The following is a 20,589-nucleotide window of genomic DNA, read 5'->3' as shown; positions in this document are numbered from 1 at the left end:
CTTCTTCCTATTTGCCAGGGGGATGCATTGAGCAGTAACATTCGTGTTGTCTTTGGTTGTTACTGTGTTGTCCCTTTCTCTTCCCACAGTCACTCTGTGTGGATAGAATGTGATTAGGTGTGAAGAACCAGGAGTTTGATTCGGAGCACAGAAAGCATCGCTTCATCTTTTTAGCGTTTTTCGCTCTCTCAGTACACCGCATTGTGTATGTTAACTGCTGCTAGCTAAAATTCTGAAAAATGCCATGACTACTAACTATTGTTTGAACCAAACATCATGTGAAATATTCATTGGAGAGTCTCCAAACATAGATTGTGCACCATTCACTGTGCTATGCTCTGGAGATAGATAAAGCAAGTAGTATGAAAAACATTTAGGCCTTTCACTGTGTAGACCTGCTTTCCAGTCCCAGCTTCATCACTCAGTAGCTCTGTGAAACAGTTACTGACCCTTTTACAACCTCAGTTTCCTCGTGTGTAAAATGGGAATAATAGATAAATGCTGTGAGAGTTAAATGAATCATTCATGCAGAGCTCCTACTCCAGTCCAGGTAGATAGATCCTGTTGGTGTGAGGGCTCCAATCTGGTGGAGAACGTAGATTTGTAAACAAAGCTAATACCCTGAGTGCACGGGTGCTGTGATGGAAGTCTGCACAGTGCGTGGGGCTCGGGAGGGCAGGTCGCCGTCCTGTCTTGGGGCAGGAAGACTGCTCTAAGGAGAGGATTCTTGACCTGAACTCAGCACAGTTGGGTGTATGGTCTGGAGGCAAGAGGTGTGTACTCAGTGACTGCTTGGGTACAGAAGTGAGACACGAGCCCAGTGCCCCTTCAATTTCTGCTGAAGTTACCAGGGAGGAAATGATGCTCTGTAATTAGCTGGGAAACACAGGAGAAATCCTGTGGATTATGGAGCAAGAAAATTATGGAGAACTTATGGAGAAAGACCCCAAGTTCAGGGCTATGTCGGTAGTATGTTTTAATTCTCAACAGCACTTTCTTTTCTGGGGTGGGGTGAGATAGGGCATCCTGTCTATCCTGTCACACAGGCAGACTGTCCTCATAGCCTCGTGTGAGTCTGAGTTCACCAGCAACCACCTCTTGGGAAGTGGACTTGAGTTTAGTAATCACCACTGGATGGGATGGCTTTGATTCCGTCTCAGGGCCTTCTCCTGGGGTCAGCTCAGGTCCCAGTTGGCCTAATTTGTAGTGGGACAGTTTACAGCCAAGTGTCCTTTGCTTAGAGGTGTGATGGCCTGAGTGGTTGTGCTCCTAATGGGTTTTGCCTCTGTTGTCTCTTCATCCTTCCAGTGGGTTAGAAGGAAAAGTGGAGGGAAAAGGCAGGAAAATACAAGTGTTTGAATACTGGTGGGTGGTAGGGATATGAGGTCGCCGAACATAACTTCTGTTATTTTGTTTGACTTTTCATTGATTTACTGAAAAAATTATATAAATTTTACAAAAAATTTTACATACTTTTCATGCAGCTTCACCAAATATTACCATCTCAGATGACCACAGCTAACACTGATGCAATACCTTGTCTAATTTACACGTCATTCAGATTTTGTCAGCCGCCCCACTTGGTCCACATCCCGTGCAGGTCACACATTGCACCTAATGCCGTGTCTCCTTACTATCCTGTAATCTAAAACAGTTTCTCATTCTTTTCTTCCCCCTTTTATGACCTTGAAATTTTTAAAAACACTGGACAATTATTTTGTGAAAGGTCACTAAATTTGACTTTGAGTTTTGTTCGTGTATGCAAGTTGCGCATTTTTGGTGGGAGTACCGCAGAAGTGACGTTGGCTCCTTCCCAGTACATTATCTTGGGAGACCCACGGTACTTACGTGTTCTTTTACCAGTAGTGTTCATTTGCATCACTTGATTGAGGTGGTGTCAGCCATGTTTCTTCTCTGTGAAATTATCTTTTTCCCTTTGGGGTTAATAAATGTCTTGTGGTGAGGTACTTTGAGATTGTGTAAACACTTTCTCATCACATTTTCACCAGTTAATTTTAGCACACTTTGATGATTATTGCCTGAGTTAATGATCACTGTGGTATTCCCCAAATGGTATTTTTTTTTTATCATTTGTTCTCTCCTTATATTATTTATTCATTTATTTATTTATATCACTCCTCAAGGATTCTCATTTTGTCCTATGGTTGTAATCTATTACTATCACTGTTTTCATTTTTTGCTCCAGTTATCTCAGATTTAGCCACTGGGAACCTTTCGAGTTTTCTCCTGGATCATTTTCACTTGTGCCCATTCCATCACTTTTTGTACACAAATGTTTGAAACCCTCTTACCCTTTGCCTACTCACATCCAGGTTAAATCACTGACTTTTTTTTTTTTTTAATAAAGAATGGTATTTCGAAGCCGAGACTGGAGTACTAGGTATAGTGATTGATTTGGTGGTGTGGCTTTTAGATGCTCTAAGGGGACAGAGCACATGTAAGTCTACATCCCTTTTTATATCTATTTGTATTCACTTTTAAGACCATGAATTCGTGTTGATACTTCTAGTGCCAATCCAGTTAATTCTAGTCTTTTCTTTTTCCCTGTTTATAAACTCCTTTCTCTGTCAGTGAGAAACTTGACTCTCCTTATCCATAGTGCATTTATTTGTTTAATCCCAGGAACAGATAAAGTAGTGATGGAAATTCCAACCAACTTACCAGATAGAATATTTGTGTAGAGCTCCGTTTGTGTTTAACCTTAGAGTTAAAAGTACTTACTCTTTTTTCAAGATTATGTCTCTCTCTTTCTCTTTTTCACATACACACACCACCTCCAGAGTGATTAGCTTATTCACTTATAGTACTGATGGATTAATTTTATTTCTGTTTGTATGGTTGTCCCCGTTCTTATTTATTTCAAATATGGATGTACTTTTTGAATATGTGAAACATTTACATGGAATGTGAGAGATCATTCTTTGGAATTTGGTGTTTTTTTTCTTTTTCACTTATGATATTTTGAAGTTTAGACATTCCCGACCTATAATTATACTGAATATACCGGTTTTATTCTTGTTCTTTTTGTTTTGGAGGATATGCGGGCATTCTACGTATAGAATATCTAGGAGCCCACATAACTCAGTGGCCACCGTTTTCTTCTTTGCATAACTCTCTGCATAGTTTCTAGCTGTAATAAAAAATAGATTCAAGATGAAAGCTCTGAATGTTCTAGCAGAAATCTGTTTTTACTTAAGTTGAGAAGATGCTTATGTGCTGTCAGTTTTCATGTTTTATAGGGATGTTTGTGAATTGACCATTAGGCTCTGTATGTGTATTTTATCACTGAAACCTCATAATAACCCTTTGATGGAGGTTTTATTATAATTCCATTCAATGCATGAGCAAATAAGCACAGAGTAGTTAAGGAGTCTTTACAGTATCTTTGCTAAAACATAGCAGAATGATGTATTACTATTTATTTTTATGTATTAGGTATTCCATTATTATGAACTACCAATACTGTTGCCACCATAATAGCTCTGTGTTAACTCAGTGTTAGATACCTATTCAGGTGTGTGTGTCTCTATATATATTGTCCTGTATTATGTTATATATTATGTTATATTATTCTCAAAATACCCTGATAGGTTAGGTATTATTACTTTATTTTTACAAATGAAAACACCAAGGCTTGGTGGGATATTTTCACCTGATCACAGAGCTATTTAAGAGACAGGGCCAGTATTCCATCTGAGTCTAGTGACAGACTACAGCGAAAGCATATCTGGCTCCATGAATTAGTCTATTACTACTTTATCAACGTTCACGAAAAAACAAAGTCTGGCCTTAAAAATTTCGTTTGTATAGCAGTTCTTTAAAGTAAGCGTGTACTTCTAGAGGCTCATATTGGAGTGATTGATTATTTGTCCTAAAGAAAAAGTTTATAAGGCAAAATCTTTCTTATTATTTTAAAACAAAGTATTTCCCCTTTCATATGTCTCATTTGAAAGATGTTGTCATTAAGTATTATATTTAGCCACCCGAAAATGTGTATTATGTATTGAAGTTACAGCAGCACTCACTTATGGAGAGGGATCATGGAATGCTTTATTGTGTCATTTCTAGTTTTAGAGATACAGTAAAATAAGTAGCTGGAGAACATGGCTCATAAGTGCAGTCGCCAGCTTCTTCTGTATATTTCTGTGTTTGTGCACCCCACATACAACTCCAAGCATCTGGAAAACCCTTGGGAACTTAATTCTGTCATTGGGTTCCCTCTCCATCCTAAGGATGTGTTTGCCACACACTAGCAGGGACTTTTTAATGGCGACTGAGGACCCTTTATTCTTGAGCAGTTCACAAAAAGACACTCATTTCCCTAATACACCTTCAGAGAGAAGCAGAGGCTAAATGTGTGTGCCCAAGAGCAGAGGCAAAGGTAGGAAGTAAATCAGGGTCTCACTTGTTTATTGCTCATCAGGACATGCTTCCTGCGGTAGACACTCTTCCCTCCATGTGGGTTTGGGAACATTGTTTGAACCCTCAGGCTGTCTCAGCAACACATTTGGCCTTTATTACAAACAGTGCAAGATATAGTAGTTACGAAATACTCTCTATAGCTGCATCTATTCTACAGTTCTCCGCCATAGAAATGAGAGAATTGACTAGAAGATAGCTATCCTACTTTCAGTATTTCAACTTTAGTCTTATTTCCACAATTTCATATTTTCTATTAATAAAACTTCAATAGTCAGAAATAGGCATAATCATGATTAATGTGGTTTATATTCTTTTATCTAATAATAAATATCAATTACAGTAATTAATCAGCTTCCCTGGTAGCTCAGATGGTAAAGAATCTGCCCATAGTGCAGGAGACCTGGGTTGGGAAGATCCCCTGGTAGAGTGAACAGCTACCCACTGCAGTATTCTTGCCTGAAGAATCCCATGGACAGAGGAGCCTGGTAGGCTGCAGTCCATGGGGTCGCAAAGAGTCGGACATGACTGAGCGACTTCACTTTCTTTCTTTCTTCACTGAGTACTTACTGTGTACCAGACACTGGTCTAAGTACTGCTTAGATTAGTGTGGGGTAGTCTGACAGTTTATAACTAGTTTCAACAGCTCGTTCAACAGCCTGTGACCTTTTGGTCTTCTGAATATTTGACTTCCCTTCCGCAGAGATGCACATTTGATCCAATGGATACAACAGGTAGTGTTGGCCACCTGGAATCTTACAAAAGGAGTAGTTGTTAATCCCAAACTCCTAATTTGGGATTAACATATACACATTACTGTATATAAAGTAGGTAACCAACAAGGACCCGTCATATATATAGCACAGGGAACTCTGCTCAGTATTCTGTAAGAACCTATGTGGGAACAGAATCTGAAGAAGAATAGATACATGTACATGTATAACTGAATCACTTTGCTGTACACTTGAAACTAACATAGCATTGTAAGTCAACTATACTTCAATATTTATGAAAAAAAATGGAATAAACTTAAAAAAAAGTAGTAGGTGTAACAGACAGGAATCTAGTCTTCTAGAAGTCATTTCTGTCACCTTTTCATATTTCTACATATCTGTTGAAGTAGGGATTTTTTTGTTTATTTGTTTTGTGTTTTGAAGCCCTGTGTACACACCCTGTTCGGTCTGACTTTTCTGTGTTCCTGAGAGGACTTGCACAGAGCCTTGGATGTCATCATATGAGCCTTTTAGAACCAGTCTAGTAGCTCATAAACTCACATGGAAGATAGTATACAGTGATGAATAAGCCTACTATCAATAATAATCCTCTACATGTTGCTGATTTTTTCTGTTGATAAAGTACTTTCATAAGCATTAATACCTATTTCGTATTCACAAATTTCTGAAGATTAAGCTGCTACCGTTGCCTATAGGAGGGTGCAGATTTCAGGAAAGGTGTCTCAGTTTAAGATAGTCACGTTCATCTTCAAGCAGCCACAGAGAAATTTAAAGTTAAAGCTGTTCTCATCTGAGAATTCGTGGCTCAGTCCACTTTTTCAAGGACAGTGACTCCATGTCTGATAAGGAGCTGCAGCTACTTGACAAATGACTTACCGCAAGGGCTCAAGTCACCCAATTCAATGAAGAGAAAAACATCACTTTCAGAGACAATAGGGAAAGAGGTATTCTTATGTTTGAGTCACACTTGAATTTTACCCTTTAAAATCCTGTGATGTTTGGTTAGTGGTGTCAGTGTGGAGTTGTTACCAGCTCTACAATGCCTGTAAAATTGGGGACATTTTCACCCCCTGCCCAAAAGGGAAGGGACAGAAGTGTTAAAAGAAATATATGTCACTTTGGTTTTCACTGGAGAAAAAAGGACAGGATGAAACTAAGTGTAGGAAAAAAATAGCAATTCTCTCAATTTTATTTTTACTTTGCTATGCAAAGCACGCTTAAGAGTCATTCCAAATACATTAACTATTGCACAAATAAGCAAAATTTTAAAAAGAGATAAAAGTTAACCCAAGATTCCATTATCCTAAAATAGCTGTATTTCTTCATGTACTTTTTCTGTCCTGCCTAATCTGTAGGCGTTAATTCTTGTTAGAAGAAATCATAGCACACACTTCTGCCTTTTTATATACAGCATATTATGGAGGTGATAATATGAATAATGCCTGCCGTCTGTTGTGTGCCCACCATGTGCCAGCCTCTTGCTGGCTATCTTATCCATACCTTTTATTTAATATTCACAACCGTCATAGACATACGTATCTCCATTTTATGGAAGAGGACCTTAAGCCTCAGAAAGGTCCAGGAATGCCTCCAAAATAAACATTTTTCTGTGTTACTTTGACTTTTCCAGCACTATTTTAAAGCTGGTCATTTAGTTGAATTTCCCTTTATTGTTTGTTTTAGAGTCTCCTTATATAGTATGTTATGAAGTCTGTTATGAAGTTCTTATGGAGCATTTGATACCCACCTACAGTTTTTCCTCGCTATTAACATAGGTTCTATAGTCATATCATATTGCAGCTATTTGGTCACTGAAGTCAGTTCTCTGTACTTAGACTTTTATGGAATATATTTAGATACTAGGAATATATATTTCAATACAGACTGCAGTACTTCCCAGAAAAGAGAAAATCTGATTATTTCATAGGTCCACATTCATACTCAGCCAGGAGCCTTGTTTTTAGGGAGTTTTAATCCCCATGATACTGATATAAATTATGTGCTCTCATAGCCACTGCAAGCCTCTGAGATGTGTTTGCTTTAACTTTTGTTGTCTTGGAGCAGTACTTCCTCTCCTGATTTTTACATATTTCTTAAAATACTGTTTCAGCTGTACTTTCTCCCTTTCTTCTGGAATTCTGATGAGAAATGACCTTCCCCGGGATGTCTTCCACTTCTAGGTCAGGACTCAGGAAACATTGGGTCTGAGTGGCTTGCTTCTGTTGTGTCGTTCCTCCCGTCCTGGGGTCCAAACTAGTTTGCTTTCTTTTTATCATGTATATGAGTTCTCTTTTGGTGTCTCTTTAAGTATTTTCATGGTTATTAGTTGTGCTTAGCAGAGAGGATTAGGGAAAAATGGGTCAAAGCCATTTTGTCCAGGCTGGAAGTTTCTTGCACATTTCTCTTTTATATTTCTTTATACAAAAATTTATTTTGCATTTTAGTTATAAGAATTTATTTTTAAAGCCTTATTAGGGCATTATGAACAAGATAAACATATTATTTTGGTAAGTTTTGATAAACTTAGGTAGTTTAATATGTGGATACAAATCCTAGATTAATGTATATATCAAAGTATGCCGGGCTGGTTGAATCACAAGCTGGAATAAAGATTGCTGGAAGAAATATCAACAACCTCAGACATGCAGATGATACCACTCTAATGGCCAAAAGCGAAGAGGAACTAAAGACCCTTCTGATGAGGGTGAAAAAGGAGAGTGAAAAGCTGGCATAAACCCAAGATTCAAAAAATGAAGATCAAAAAAAAAAAAAAAATGAAGATCATGGGCATCTGGTCACTTCAGTTCAGTCACTCAGTTGTGTCTGACTCTTTGCGACCCCATGGACTGCAGCATGTCAGGCTTCCCTGTCCATCACCAACTCCTGGAGCTTACTCAAACTCATGTCCATTGAGTCGGTGATGCCATCCAACCATCTCATCCTCTGTCGTCCCCTTCTCCTCCCTCCCTCAGTCTTTCCCAGCATCAGGGCCTTTTCCAATGAGTCAGCTTTTCACATCAGGTGGTCAAAGTCTTGGAGTTTCAGCTTCAGCATCAGTCCTTCCAATGAATATTCAGGACTGATTTCCTTTAGGATTGTCTGGTTTGATCTCCTTGCAGTCCAAGGGACTCTCAAGAGTCTTCTCCAACACCACAGTTCAGAAGCATCAATTCTTCGGCACTCAGCTTTCTTTAGAAATCTTTCATCCATACATGACTACTGGAAAAACCATAGCTTTGACTAGATGGACCTTTATTAGCAAAGTAATGTCTCTGCTTTTTTAATATGCTGTCTAGGTTGGTCAGAGCTTTTCTTCGAAGGAGCAAGCGTCTTTTAATTTCATGGCTGCAGTTACCAACTGCAGTAATTTTGGAGCCCAAAAAGATAAAGTCTGTCATTGTTTCTACTGTTTTCCCATCTATTGGCCATGAAGTGATGGGACCAGATGCCATGATCTTAGTTTTCTGAATGTTGAATTTTAAGCCAGCTTTTTCACTCTCCTCTTTCACTTTCATCAAGGGGCTTTTTAGTTCTTCTTTACTTTCTGCCATAAGGGTGGTGTCATCTGCATATCTGAGGTTATTGATATTTCTCCTGGCAATCTTGATTCCAGCTTGTGCTTCTTCCAGTCCATCGTTTCTCATGATGTACTGTCCATATAAGTTAAATAAGCAGGGTGACAATATACAGCCTTGACGTTTCCCGATTTGGAGCCAGTCTGTTGTTCCATGTCCAGTTCTAACTGTTGCTTCTTGACCTGCATATAGATTTCTCAGGAGGCAGGTCAGGTGGTCTGGTATTCCCATCTCTTTAAGAATTTTCCACAGTTTGTGTAAGATCATGGAATCTGGTCACATCACTTCATGGCTAATTGAAGGGGAAAAAAATGAAAACAGTCACAGATTTTATTTTCTTGGGCTCCAAAATCACTGTGGATGGTGACTGCAGCCATGAAATTAAAAGACACTTGCTCCTTGGATGGAAAGCTATGAGAAACCTAGACAGCGTATTAAAAATCAAAGACATCAATTTGCCAACAGCTATGTTTTTTCCAGTAGTCATGTATGGATGTGAGAGTTGGACCATAAAGAAGGCTGAGCACCAGAGAATTGATGCTTTTGAACTGTAGTGCTGAAGAAGGCTCTTGAGAGTCCCTTGGACTGTACGGAGATAAAACCAGTCAGTCCTAAAGGAAATAAACTGAATATTCATTGGAAGGACTAATGCTGAAGCTCCAATACTTTGGCCACCTGATACAAAGAGCCAACTCATTAGAAAAGACCCTCATCCTGGTTAAGACTGAGGGCAGGAGAAGGGGGTGACAGAGGGATGTGATGGCTGGAGGGCATCGATGGATGTGAGTTTGAGCAAACACCAGAAGATAGTGAAAGACAAGGAAGCCTGGTGTGCTGCGGTCCGTGGGGTTGCTAAGAGTCAGACACAATGTAGCAACTAAACAGTGATTATCCAACAAAGTATGTTATTTATCATATCTTAAAACATGTGTTCCAGTCCAGTTTTAGTCCCATATTATTCTCATATAAGGTAAAGCTTTTGTAGCTACAGTGATCGAATTTAAAACTGCTTTTTAGAGCTAAATAACAATTTGGCATCCTTTATGATAATCAGGGAGTGTGCAAGTGTGTGTACACAAAATGGATGATTTGTTACTGTATTTTTCACATTTATATTTTAGACATGGGTTTCAATGCTCCAAGAAACAAGTTACTAATTGAAATTATTTTACCCTTAAAATGTCTTTACTAATTGAAATTATGTTACCCTTAAAATGTCTGTGTACATGTGAGGAAGGCATTATACAAAGAAACTTATTACCACACACATTTTTAAAAATGGAAACTAATATTTGCACACTAGTATAAAAGCAAACATAGAAAGGTCTAATTTATAGTTTCTTTTCTCTTTCCTTCCTTTATGATACAGTTCATGCTCCAGATATTTATAAGCTATTACAATTTCTAAAAAGAAATCAATCTAAATGATATTGAAAACATGAATCATTTTTTCCTAATCTCTTCATGTTCTTGGTATGACTCTGCATTTATTGTAAAGAACTGTCTTATTATTAATTATACTGCACTTAATTTTAGGAACTGGAATATTGGCACTGTTGGGAAATTTATAATTCAATTGTTTTAAATTTTTTTTAAGCACAAAAGCTTCTCTACAAATAAACCCAGATAATAAATCAGAAGGAAGAGGGCAGCATTTACCGACCCTTTTCCCTGCTGCAGACCTCCAGACATCTACTTAGAACTTCTCAATGGGGATTTTTGGACCCTAGAAACAAAACAAGGGACCTTACAGAAATTACGCGGCTAACCACAAGGCATCATCGGTTGAAACACAATGTCAATAAACGTGCCACCTCTGGTATTTTTAATCTTTCCTGGTGGCTCAGATGGTACAGCATCTGCCTGCAATGCAGGAGACCCAGGTTCGATCCCTGGGTTGGGAAGATCCCCTGGAGAAGTCAATGGCAACCCACTCCAGTACTCTCGCCTGGAAAATTCCATGGACTGAGGAGCCTGGTAGGCTACAGTCCATGGGGTCGCAAAGAGTTGGACACGACTGAGCAACTTCACTTCACTTCTGGTATTTTTTAGTGATTTCCTTTTTGGTGGGATCTTTTTATTTAAAAAAAAAAAAAAAAAAACACCTTATGTCTATCTCCAACCAAAAAAAAAAAGAACAGCCGAAAATTTATGATAACTCCATGAATATTTAATATCATTCTATGTTGCAATATTTTATAAATTATAATCATTTATTTGTATGTCTGCTCATTCATTCATTCTCTTAATGAGTTGTTGTTCTTCATTTGGTCACTCAGTCATGTCAGATTCTTTGCAACCCCATTGACTGCAGCATGCCAGCCCCCCTGTCCATCACGATCTCCCTGAGCTTGCTCAAACTTATGTCTATCAAGTCAGTGATGCCATCCAACCATCTCATCCTCTGTCAACTCCTTCTCCTCCTGCTTTCAATAATCCCCAGCATCAGGGTCTTTTCTAATGAGTCAGCTCTTTGCATCAGGTGGCCAAAGTATTGAAGCTTTAGCATCAGTCCTTCCAGTGAATAGTCAGGGTTGATTTCCTTTAGGATTGTCTGGTTTGATCTCCTTGCAGTCTAAGGGATTCTCAGAGTCTTTTCCAACACCACAGTTCAAAAGCATCAATTCTTCATCTCTCAGCCTCCTTTATGGTCAAACTCTCACATCCATACATGACTACTGGAAAAACCTTAGCTTTGACTAGATGCACCTGTGTTGGCAAAGTAATGTCTCTGGCTTTTAATATGCTGTCTAGGTTGGTCAGAGCTTTTCTGTGAAGGAGCAAGCATCTTTTAATTTCACGGCTGCAGTCACCATCTACAGTGATTTTGGAGCCCAAGAAAATAATCTCTCACTGTTTCCATTGTTTCCCTATCTATTGGCCATGAAGCGATGGGACAGGATACCATGATCTTAGTTTTTTGAATGTTGTTGAGTTTTAAGCCAGCTTTTTACTCTCCTCTTTCTCTTTCATCAAGAGGCTCTTTAGTTCCTCTTTGCTTTCTACCATAAGGGTGGTGTCATCTGCATATCTGAGGTTATTGATATTTCTCCTGGTAATCGTGATTCCAGCTTGGGCTTCATCCAGCCCAGCATTTCACATGATGTACTCTGCATATAAGTTAAATAAGCAGGGTGACAATATACAACCTTGATGTACTCCTTTCCCAATTTTTATCCAGTCCATTGTTCCATGTCTGGTTCTAACTGTTGCTACTTGATCTGCATAAAGGTTTCTCAGGAGCCAGATAAGGTGGTCTGGTATTCCTAACTCTTGAAGAATTTTCCACAGTTTGTTGTGATCCACACAGTCAAAGGCCTTAGCATAGTCAGTGAAGCAGAAATAGATGTTTTTCTGGAATTCTCTTGCTTTCTCTATGATCCAATGGATGTTGGCAATTTGATCTCTTGTTCTTCTGCCTTTTCTAAATCCAGCTTGAACATCTGGAAGTTCTTGGTTCACATACCATTGAAGCCTCATTTGGAGAATTTTGAGCATTACTTTGCTAGCATGTGACATGAGTGCAATTGTGCGGTAGTTTGAACATTTACACTGCCTTTCTTTGGGATTGGAATGAAAACTGACCTTTTTCTGTCCTGTGGCCATTGCTGAGTTTTACAAATTTGCTGGCATATTGAGTGCAACACTTTAACAGCATCATTTTTTTAGGATTTTAAATGGCTTAGCTGGAATTCCATCACCTCTACTAGCTTTGTTCGTAGTGATGCTAAGGCTCACTTGACTTCACACTCCCAAATGTCTGGCTCTAGGTGAGTGATCACACTGTATGGTTATCTGGGTCACTTTTTTGTATTGTTCTTTGAATTCTTGCCACCTCTTCTTAGTATCTGCTGCTTCTGTTAGGTCCATACCATTTCTGTCCTTTATTGTGCCCATCTTTGCATGAAATGTTCCCTTGGTATCTCTGATTTTCTTGAAGAGATCTGTAGACTTTCCCTTTCTATTATTTTCCTCTGTTTCTTTGCTTTGATCGCTGAGGAAGGCTTTCTTATCTCCCCTTGTTATTCTTTGGAACTCTGCATTCAAATGGGTATATCTTTCCTTTTCCCCTTTCTTTGCCTTTCACTTAATCACTACTGTTCATTTATTCTCTGTCAGGCATTAAAATTTTAAGTAGTGGGGATAAACCAGCAAACAAATGTTTCTGTTTTCTCAAACAATTACGTTATATGTCACAAACTTATAAGTGCTAAGAAGGAATCTAAAGCGAGGGAGAGAAATGGGGTGGGCGTACTCTAGTTTATCAGGGACAGTTATGCAGTGCATTCCCTGATAAGATGACATTTGAGAGATTTGAAGAAAAGAAATGAGCCATGCAGGTGTTGAAGCAAGAATGTGCCAGGCAGTAGAAGGAGATCAAAGTTCCTGAGGTGGAAGAAGGCACGATGAATACACAGAGCACCCTCGAGGCCCCGAGGCTGGAGAGGAGTTGCAGGTGGCGAGGTCAGGTAATGACAAATGGATGCTTTGACTTTGAGAGGATTTTTTTTTTTAACATTTCTTTATAAATGGGCAAGAAAATGTTGCCAAATTCCCAATTAGACCACTAATTTAAATAATTCAAAGCTTCTTTAGCTTACCGAGTCCTCTAGCTTCAGAACATCTTTATCTGAGCATAATTATATATTGGCTCTGCCACTCACTAGCCATGTTACCAGGACAGACAAGCCTGCTTCTTCATCTGTAAATTGAGGTTAGTAATACCTGTGTTGTTCTCTATACAAGACTGTTATAAGGATCAACTGACTGACTGTATTTTAAAATTATTTCAAAAACTAGAGGAAGTTTTGGGGTTATTAGTTGTTAACTCCATGCAAGAATGACATGGGGCTTTAAGTCGGGTTTTGAAGGGTCTGACTGGTTACTGTGTCAAGGATCTGACTGGTTACTATGTTACTCTCCATAGTAATTAGCAGTAATTACATGGTACATATCAACTTTTGTGAAAACTTAGAATTCATAATATTAACTTTTTCAGGTGGCTTCTTAGGATCAGAGCTGGGATGACCATCAAATCAAATATTTTGGGAACATGCGTTAGTACAGACAGTTTAGCAAATACATAGGTAACATCCATTCTCATTATCCTTGGTATCATCTTGAGTCTAACATACCCAAATACAGAGGATGTGTTTTAAGAGAGGCTAGGAAACAGTAGAACCAGGTTTTGGCTTTCTTTATATTTAAAACTGCTTTCTAGCTTAAAAGAGCAAGTATTTTCTTCTCAGAGGTGTTGGAATACATTACTGCCTTAATGTAAAAGAAGTATTATTAGGTTATTCAGTGGGAGGAAAAATAGTTTTTAATTGACAGACTTCTTTAGAAATGGAGCTGTGAATAAAAGATACTTTATCAATACTTTGATTTATAGCAAAAAATTTCCTTGTCATATATGCTTTGTGTGTGCTCAGTTGCTCAGTCATGTCACAAGGCTTCTCTGTCCATGGGATTTTTTAGGCAGGAATACTGGAGTAGATTGTCATGCCCTCCTGCAGGGGATCTTCCCAACCCAGGGATTGACCCCTGTCTCCTGCGCTTCCCACGTTGCCAGGCGGAGTCTTTACAACTGAACCACCTGGAAAGCCCCAAATGTACTTTAATAAAATCTTGAATTTTCAATTACAGAAATATTCTACACAGTATGAAGCAATGGCAGGATAATTTATTGGCTGACGTTGAGTATGATGAACTGCTGTAATCTCACGTGAAACTGAAGTGTATTTTTAAATGAGATACATTGAATGCAAATAAGTCAGTTCTACGAAAACCTACTTTTTTGAATTTAATTTGGTAAAGAATGTGGAGAACCTTCCTATGACTTCATTCTAAGCAACGTTTAACATAAATGTTTGAAATTGGGTAAAACATAGAGCTTTTGAAGGTTTTGGGGGAGTAAAGTTAGGCGTTGTTGACAGTTTGTAAAAATTTCTGAAAGAGCATTTAATCCAATAATCCAATTTGAGTTTTTCTGGAAAGCAATCCAGGAGGCTTCGCCATGGGTTTCAGGTGTGTGTTCCCTTCCCAGGTGGACGTATCTGACGTCGCGGATGAAGAGAAGCGCTGTGAGCTCTTCACGGAGCTGCTGGAGGCCAGTCACCGGGAGGTGGAATTCCAGCACCTGGTTTTGCTCCTGCAGGCTTGGCCGCCTATGAAACGGGAGTACACGTGAGTACTAACATACAGGTAGACTTTGGACACGACTGAGCGATTTCACTTTCACTTTTCCCTTTCATGCATTGGAGAAGGAAATGGCAACCCACTCCAGTGTTCTTGCCTGGAGAATCCCAGGGACGGGGAAGCCTGGTGGGCTGCCGTCTGTGGGGTCGCACAGAGTCGGACATGACTGAAGTGACTTAGCAGCAGTAGCAGCAGACTTCTTTTTAAAAATTTTTTATTTGTTTTTCAATTGGTTTCCACCAATTGCAATTTTATGTTGGTTTCTACTGTACAACAACTTGAATCAGTCATAAATATATATATATATGTATGTATGTATATCCCTTCCCACCTGCGCCTCCGTCCCCTTCCCCCATCCCATCCTTTTGGGTTATCACAGAGAACCAGGCTGGGCTCCCTGTGTTATTTAGCAAGTTCCCGTATAACAATTTTACACATGATAGTGTATATAAGTCAGTGTTGCTTTCTCAATTCATCCCACCCTCACCTTCCCCCGCTGTGTCCACAAATTCATACGCTACTAGATTCATCAATACCATTTTTCTAGATTCCATATATATGTATTAATATATGATATTTGTTTTTCTCTTCATGACTTAACTTCACTCTGTATAAGAGACTCTAGGTTCATCTACCTCACCGCAACTGGCTCAGGTTCATTAAAGGTAGACTTCTTTTGTTTAGATTCTAGGTGTAAAAAATCAGTACCTGCAGGAGAGCCAATGAAAGAAGGATATAAAATCAGTATTAGCCTCTAGATGAAATTAGAATTATTTTTCTTGAAATATCACGGTTTCTTTCCATTTCTCCTTAGCCCTAAACACAAATATTTTGTTTAGAAATAGAGACAATGCTTGATAATAACATCTGGTTAAGGATATCAACAAAGGTTCCCGGGTGGCTCAGACAGTAAAGAATCTGCCTGCAATGTGGGAGACCCCAGTTCAATCCCTGGGTTGACAAGATCCCCTGGAGAAGGGAATGGCAACCCATTCCAGTATTCTTGCCTGGAGAATCCTATGGACAGAGTAGCCTGGCAGGCTACAGTCCATGGTATTGAAAAGAGTCACACATGACTGAGTGACTAACACACACACACATTTTTGCCAAAAAATGTTTTGATGTTCTTTTAACACGGCTTACAATGCTAACTTGAAAATCCATGGGGAATAAATCGCTAATTCCCGTTTTTTGACAGCACACAGTGTTATGTGCAGTTGACATATATTATCACTTCACACAGCAAAGCTACTGCAGGAAGGTGATGTTATCTAATTTTACAATGAGAAAATGGAAGCTCAGAAGTTAAATAACGTCAGGCGTCACCTGGCCCCAAGGTGGAGGAGGCTGAGTTCCAACAGCTGCTGGAAGCTTCAGCCCATGCTGTCTCCTTGTGTCACACTGACATTGGAGCCACATGGAGTAGTCACATAGTCCTTGCGCTACCAGCCACGGGTTTCTGTGGAAGACGTGGCCAGATCTCCTCTGAGCACATATGCTGCCTGTCATGAACCGCTGCTCCTTGCTGGCAGAAATCAAGAGTTTCCGCATCTGATCCAAATGCCTGGGGCAGGCCTCGTCTTTGTGTTCCTCCCGTGTCAGTGAGCACTCTGTACACCCAGGCCAGCACATGTCGTCCCACTTCAGACATCGCAGAAGGATTCTTTCCTGAAAATAAATTATTCCGTGAGCAGTTTAGGACTGCTAAGGAACATCTAGGCAGGCCTCTCCCCCTCGAATGAGACCGTTAGGAATTTATGAAGCAAACGGAGGAGAGGGTGTTGTGGTTTGCATTTTTAACCAAGTGTTTTCATAAGGGCAGGCAGCAGCTGTTAGATCTCCATCTTCTGTGGCTGCGGTGGCAGGCTGACATGCCGATTATGAGAGTAGGTTCTTCCCTTCACTCTTTGAAACTCTGCAGTACAAATTCTCATGTCAAAGAAACTTTAGTCTTTTCTTGTGACAGTCCCTTGAAACAGTATTTCCATTCGGTCCCCAATTATCTGGGCAGAGCAGCCTCAGGACCTGAGGGTGCTTGTTAAAAGCAGAGTCCCATGCTTGACTTGCTGAGTCCAACTCACAGGACCTGGGCATCAACTTCTTAGCAGCTCCTAGGAGACGGTAATGGAAAACAGGTGGGCCCCATTGGTTTAGACCGTCAGTACGGCTTCACTTTTTCAGAAAATCATTAGGGTTGAATTACTTCATTTCAACATATACTCAAAATGAATCTCTTAGTCCAGAGAGAATTTTTTAAATTCAAAATATGATACTTCTGGTGGATTAGTTAACTTTGGTTCTGCAGTTTCTGTAACTTGGAACACGGACCATCTCAAGTTACTCACCCTCAAGAAGCAAGCTCAGCTTCTCTTAAAACATTTACCGCATTTAAAACATTTAATGAATGCATTTATAAGCAAAAATAGGTTCATTTTCAAGATACAGTCTTACTTTGGTAGTCCTGTGTGAAACTTGTAAATTGCTGTCCCGTGTTTGCTAACCTCCTTTATGAAATCATTAGCATTAGAACCAGTCATGAGTATCGTAACCAAGCATTAGTGATCCACCTAATCCTCGTACCACCTGTGTCTCTACCTAGAGATAACAAAGTGATAAATCAAGTCCGTTTCTGCTGCTTTCCTGGCTCATCATACAGTAAGAATGTATGATGGAATACCTGAAACGGGCACTTTAAAGTACTTTTGAGTACTTTTTCCCCCCAGACAACCCAACGTATGACTCTAGGCTGTAGCACTTTCAAAGCAACCAAATCAGGGGAGTGGAGTGGGAGGGAAGGATTGCGTGGCAGCGGCTGAATGTCGCCAGTCAACGCAGTCAAGTTCACAACTGAAGACACCTTGATCCACATGACTGCTGATTTATCAGTCCCCACTTTGGGTTTTTAGTTTCAGTCCCTTGTAGACCCTCGATCCATACAAGGAAAGCCTAATAGATTTGCATTCAGGAAGATCCATAGTGTTCCTCCAGAGTGTCAGAGCTGGCTGGTGGAAATTCCATTCTGATAGTTGTTGTCAAAACCACTGGATGCGTTGTGTTGAGGAACCAGCATTTTTGCTGCACGGAGGCGGCCTGTTAGGGAAAACCCCTGGGGAGCTGGGTCCAGACTTGAAAGAGGAGAGCAGAGGGCTAGTCCCGAGTGTGTCTGAAGACGACTCCTCTGTCAACCAGACACTCTCCCGGGCTTTGTTTGTACCTGGAAATAAGCGGCATCCTTTGTCCTCACAGGTTGTTAGTTTGGGCTGAGACACGAAGGCTTTGCCAGAGGCTAGTTCTGTGGTGTCCCCTCGTTGTTGCACTTGATGTTTTTCTCAGGCACAAGCAATGGAATTCTTTCAAGGGAGGGACCATCCTTGGGTACTCATTGTTTTCGAAGCTATAGGTGTGCTTTAATGAGGCAATAAACTCTTGATAAGTAGTAAAATTATTGTACAATGTTGTAAGTAAATCAGTACCCCAGAGTGAATGTACCCTTCAGTTGTTTCTTGAAATATAAATTGTGATGTTTTTTATGAATTCAGAGTAGTGGTAGCCAGAGAAGGGAAGCAAAAGACAAACTTTTGTGCTTTTACGTCTCAGAAATAAGAATAATAATAAGATGTGCCTGCTATCGAGAGTGACACTTCACATGACAAGCACCATTCATTAAGTGACGCAAGGAAAACATTAAATCGCTTTTTCACAGTGAAAAGAACCGAGGCCCAGAAAAGTTGGGTGCCCCCCCCATAAGCATGTAACCAGGCTGAGAGTATTTTAGTCATCTCCGTTGAGTCACCCAAGTAGCCAGGGAGCCAGAATGTCAGCCCGAATGGCTGGGCTTCGAACCTCCTGTGCCGGTCAGCGTCTACCCACTGCCCCCATGCTTCTGGGCGCTTGTCTACGCTACAGCAAGCTCTTTTCCCTCTGTTTGATGGGGTCTTTTCTCCAAGAGAGACAGAAAGAAATACATCATCCTGATTATGATTGCAGTTTACCAAAAGCATTTTACTTGAACAAGTGGGATTTCTTTTCTATTTTTAAATTTCTTACCGCAATCATCCTAAGTCTCATTGTTTCGAATGCCTGCTTTTTCTCCCTTCAAACCAGCGTAACCAATAATCCATGGGTGAGACTGGCCACAGTGATGCTCACCAGATGTACAACGGAGAACAAGGAAGGGCTGGGGAATGAAGTTTTGAAACTCTGCCGCTCTCTGTATAACACCGAGCAGATGCTGCCTGCCGAGGTGAGTGGATGCTTCAAGTGGCTTTGCTGGGGGTCATCCCTTTCCTTCCCCACCTCTTTATTAGAAGCAGTATCAGCGACTGTGCTTGGGTAACGTTTCGCCTAAGTTATTGGTAGGTAAAGCCCGTAATCTGTAACAGATCAAGTGAAGAAGAGCGGTGCTGAAAGGATGCTTTGAGGTCTTTTTCTCTTTGTTGGAGCTCTGAAGTGGTTTTCTTTTCACAAGTCCCTCAGTAGAACCCAGTTTTTTGGGGTTTTTTTTTTTTTGGATGCCCTTTTATGTCTAACTCAAGTTTCTGTTGCAAGAGGTCGCGGTAGTTCAAGTGTCGTGTCTGCCTGACCCAGGACAGCTGGTAATGTAGTGGTTACGTTAGTGTTCCTTGGCGGGTAACCAGCCACTCTTGATTTTCATGTACTTTTGGACATCGTTGTAATAACATTTTATAACCACAATATTTATTCTCTGTAAACATGGTAAAAACACATGTTGACCTGTGTTCTGTATTTGGTCCCATAACACAACTGTCCCAGAGATATTTATGTTATATATCCACATGCGCTGCTGCTGCTCAGTCACGCCAGTTGTGTCCGACTGTGTGACCTTATGGACTGCAGCCTGCCAGGCTCCTCTGTTCATGGAATTCTCCAGGCCAGAATACCAGAGTGGATTGCCATGCCCTTCTCCAGGGAATCTTTCCAACCCAGGGACCAAACCCGGGTCTCCTGTATTGCAGGCAGATTCTTTACCTCTGAGCCACCAGGGAAGCCCTATGCCATTATCCAGATGCTTAAATTTAATTTGTAGATTGCTCAAATAATATATTGCTGAGGCCAGATCCACGGCAGGGGCTGTAGCTAATATGTGCTTATTTTAGAATGTAATATATATATATATATTGGATCTGGCCTCAGCAATATATTATTTGAGCAATCTACAAATTAAATTTAAGCATCTGGATAATGGCATTAAGTTGATTAATTGATGTATATATATTATAATACATTATAATATATATATTATAATATTATAATACATTATAATATATATTATAATATTATAATATATATTTTACATTCTAAAATAAGCACATATTAGCTACAGCCCCTGCCGTGGATCTGGCCTCAGCAATATATTATTTGAGCAATCTACAAATTAAATTTAAGCATCTGGATAATGGTATTAAGTTGATTAATTGATTTTTGAGTTTTTACCACATAGGAGGTAAACTTGAAAATGGAATTGTAAATATGATTCTTTGAGTCTTCATTGTAATCATGCAAGGAAAATGTTCTCATTATGAATGCACACTTAATGAATTGTTTTCTGAATGAAGGACTGGCTAAGTGTTTTTTGATTGAATTTAAAATATTGAGTCCGTTTGAAGATGTCTTCACCCACC

General features: G+C 39.8%; 1 protein-coding gene across 4 annotated transcripts in view; it reads left to right on the top strand.

The window, feature by feature from the left end:
• The window catches only part of NBAS (NBAS subunit of NRZ tethering complex), a 329,576-nt gene that overhangs the window by 291,463 nt on the left and 17,524 nt on the right, over positions 1-20,589 (top strand). For all 4 annotated transcript variants that reach the window (XM_086323557.1, XM_086323555.1, XM_086323556.1 and 1 more), the window contains 2 exons: positions 14,796-14,935; positions 19,052-19,190. In XM_086323557.1, the coding sequence (XP_086179683.1) occupies positions 14,796-14,935; positions 19,052-19,190 (279 nt within the window). The remainder of the gene's footprint in view (positions 1-14,795; positions 14,936-19,051; positions 19,191-20,589) is intronic.

This window comes from Bos grunniens, chromosome 11, assembly GCF_055505025.1.
Source record: "Bos grunniens cultivar Pamir isolate PY7600 chromosome 11, Bosgru_T2T1.0, whole genome shotgun sequence".
Lineage (NCBI taxonomy): Eukaryota > Metazoa > Chordata > Mammalia > Artiodactyla > Bovidae > Bos > Bos grunniens.
This window is presented reverse-complemented; position numbering and strand designations above follow the sequence as displayed.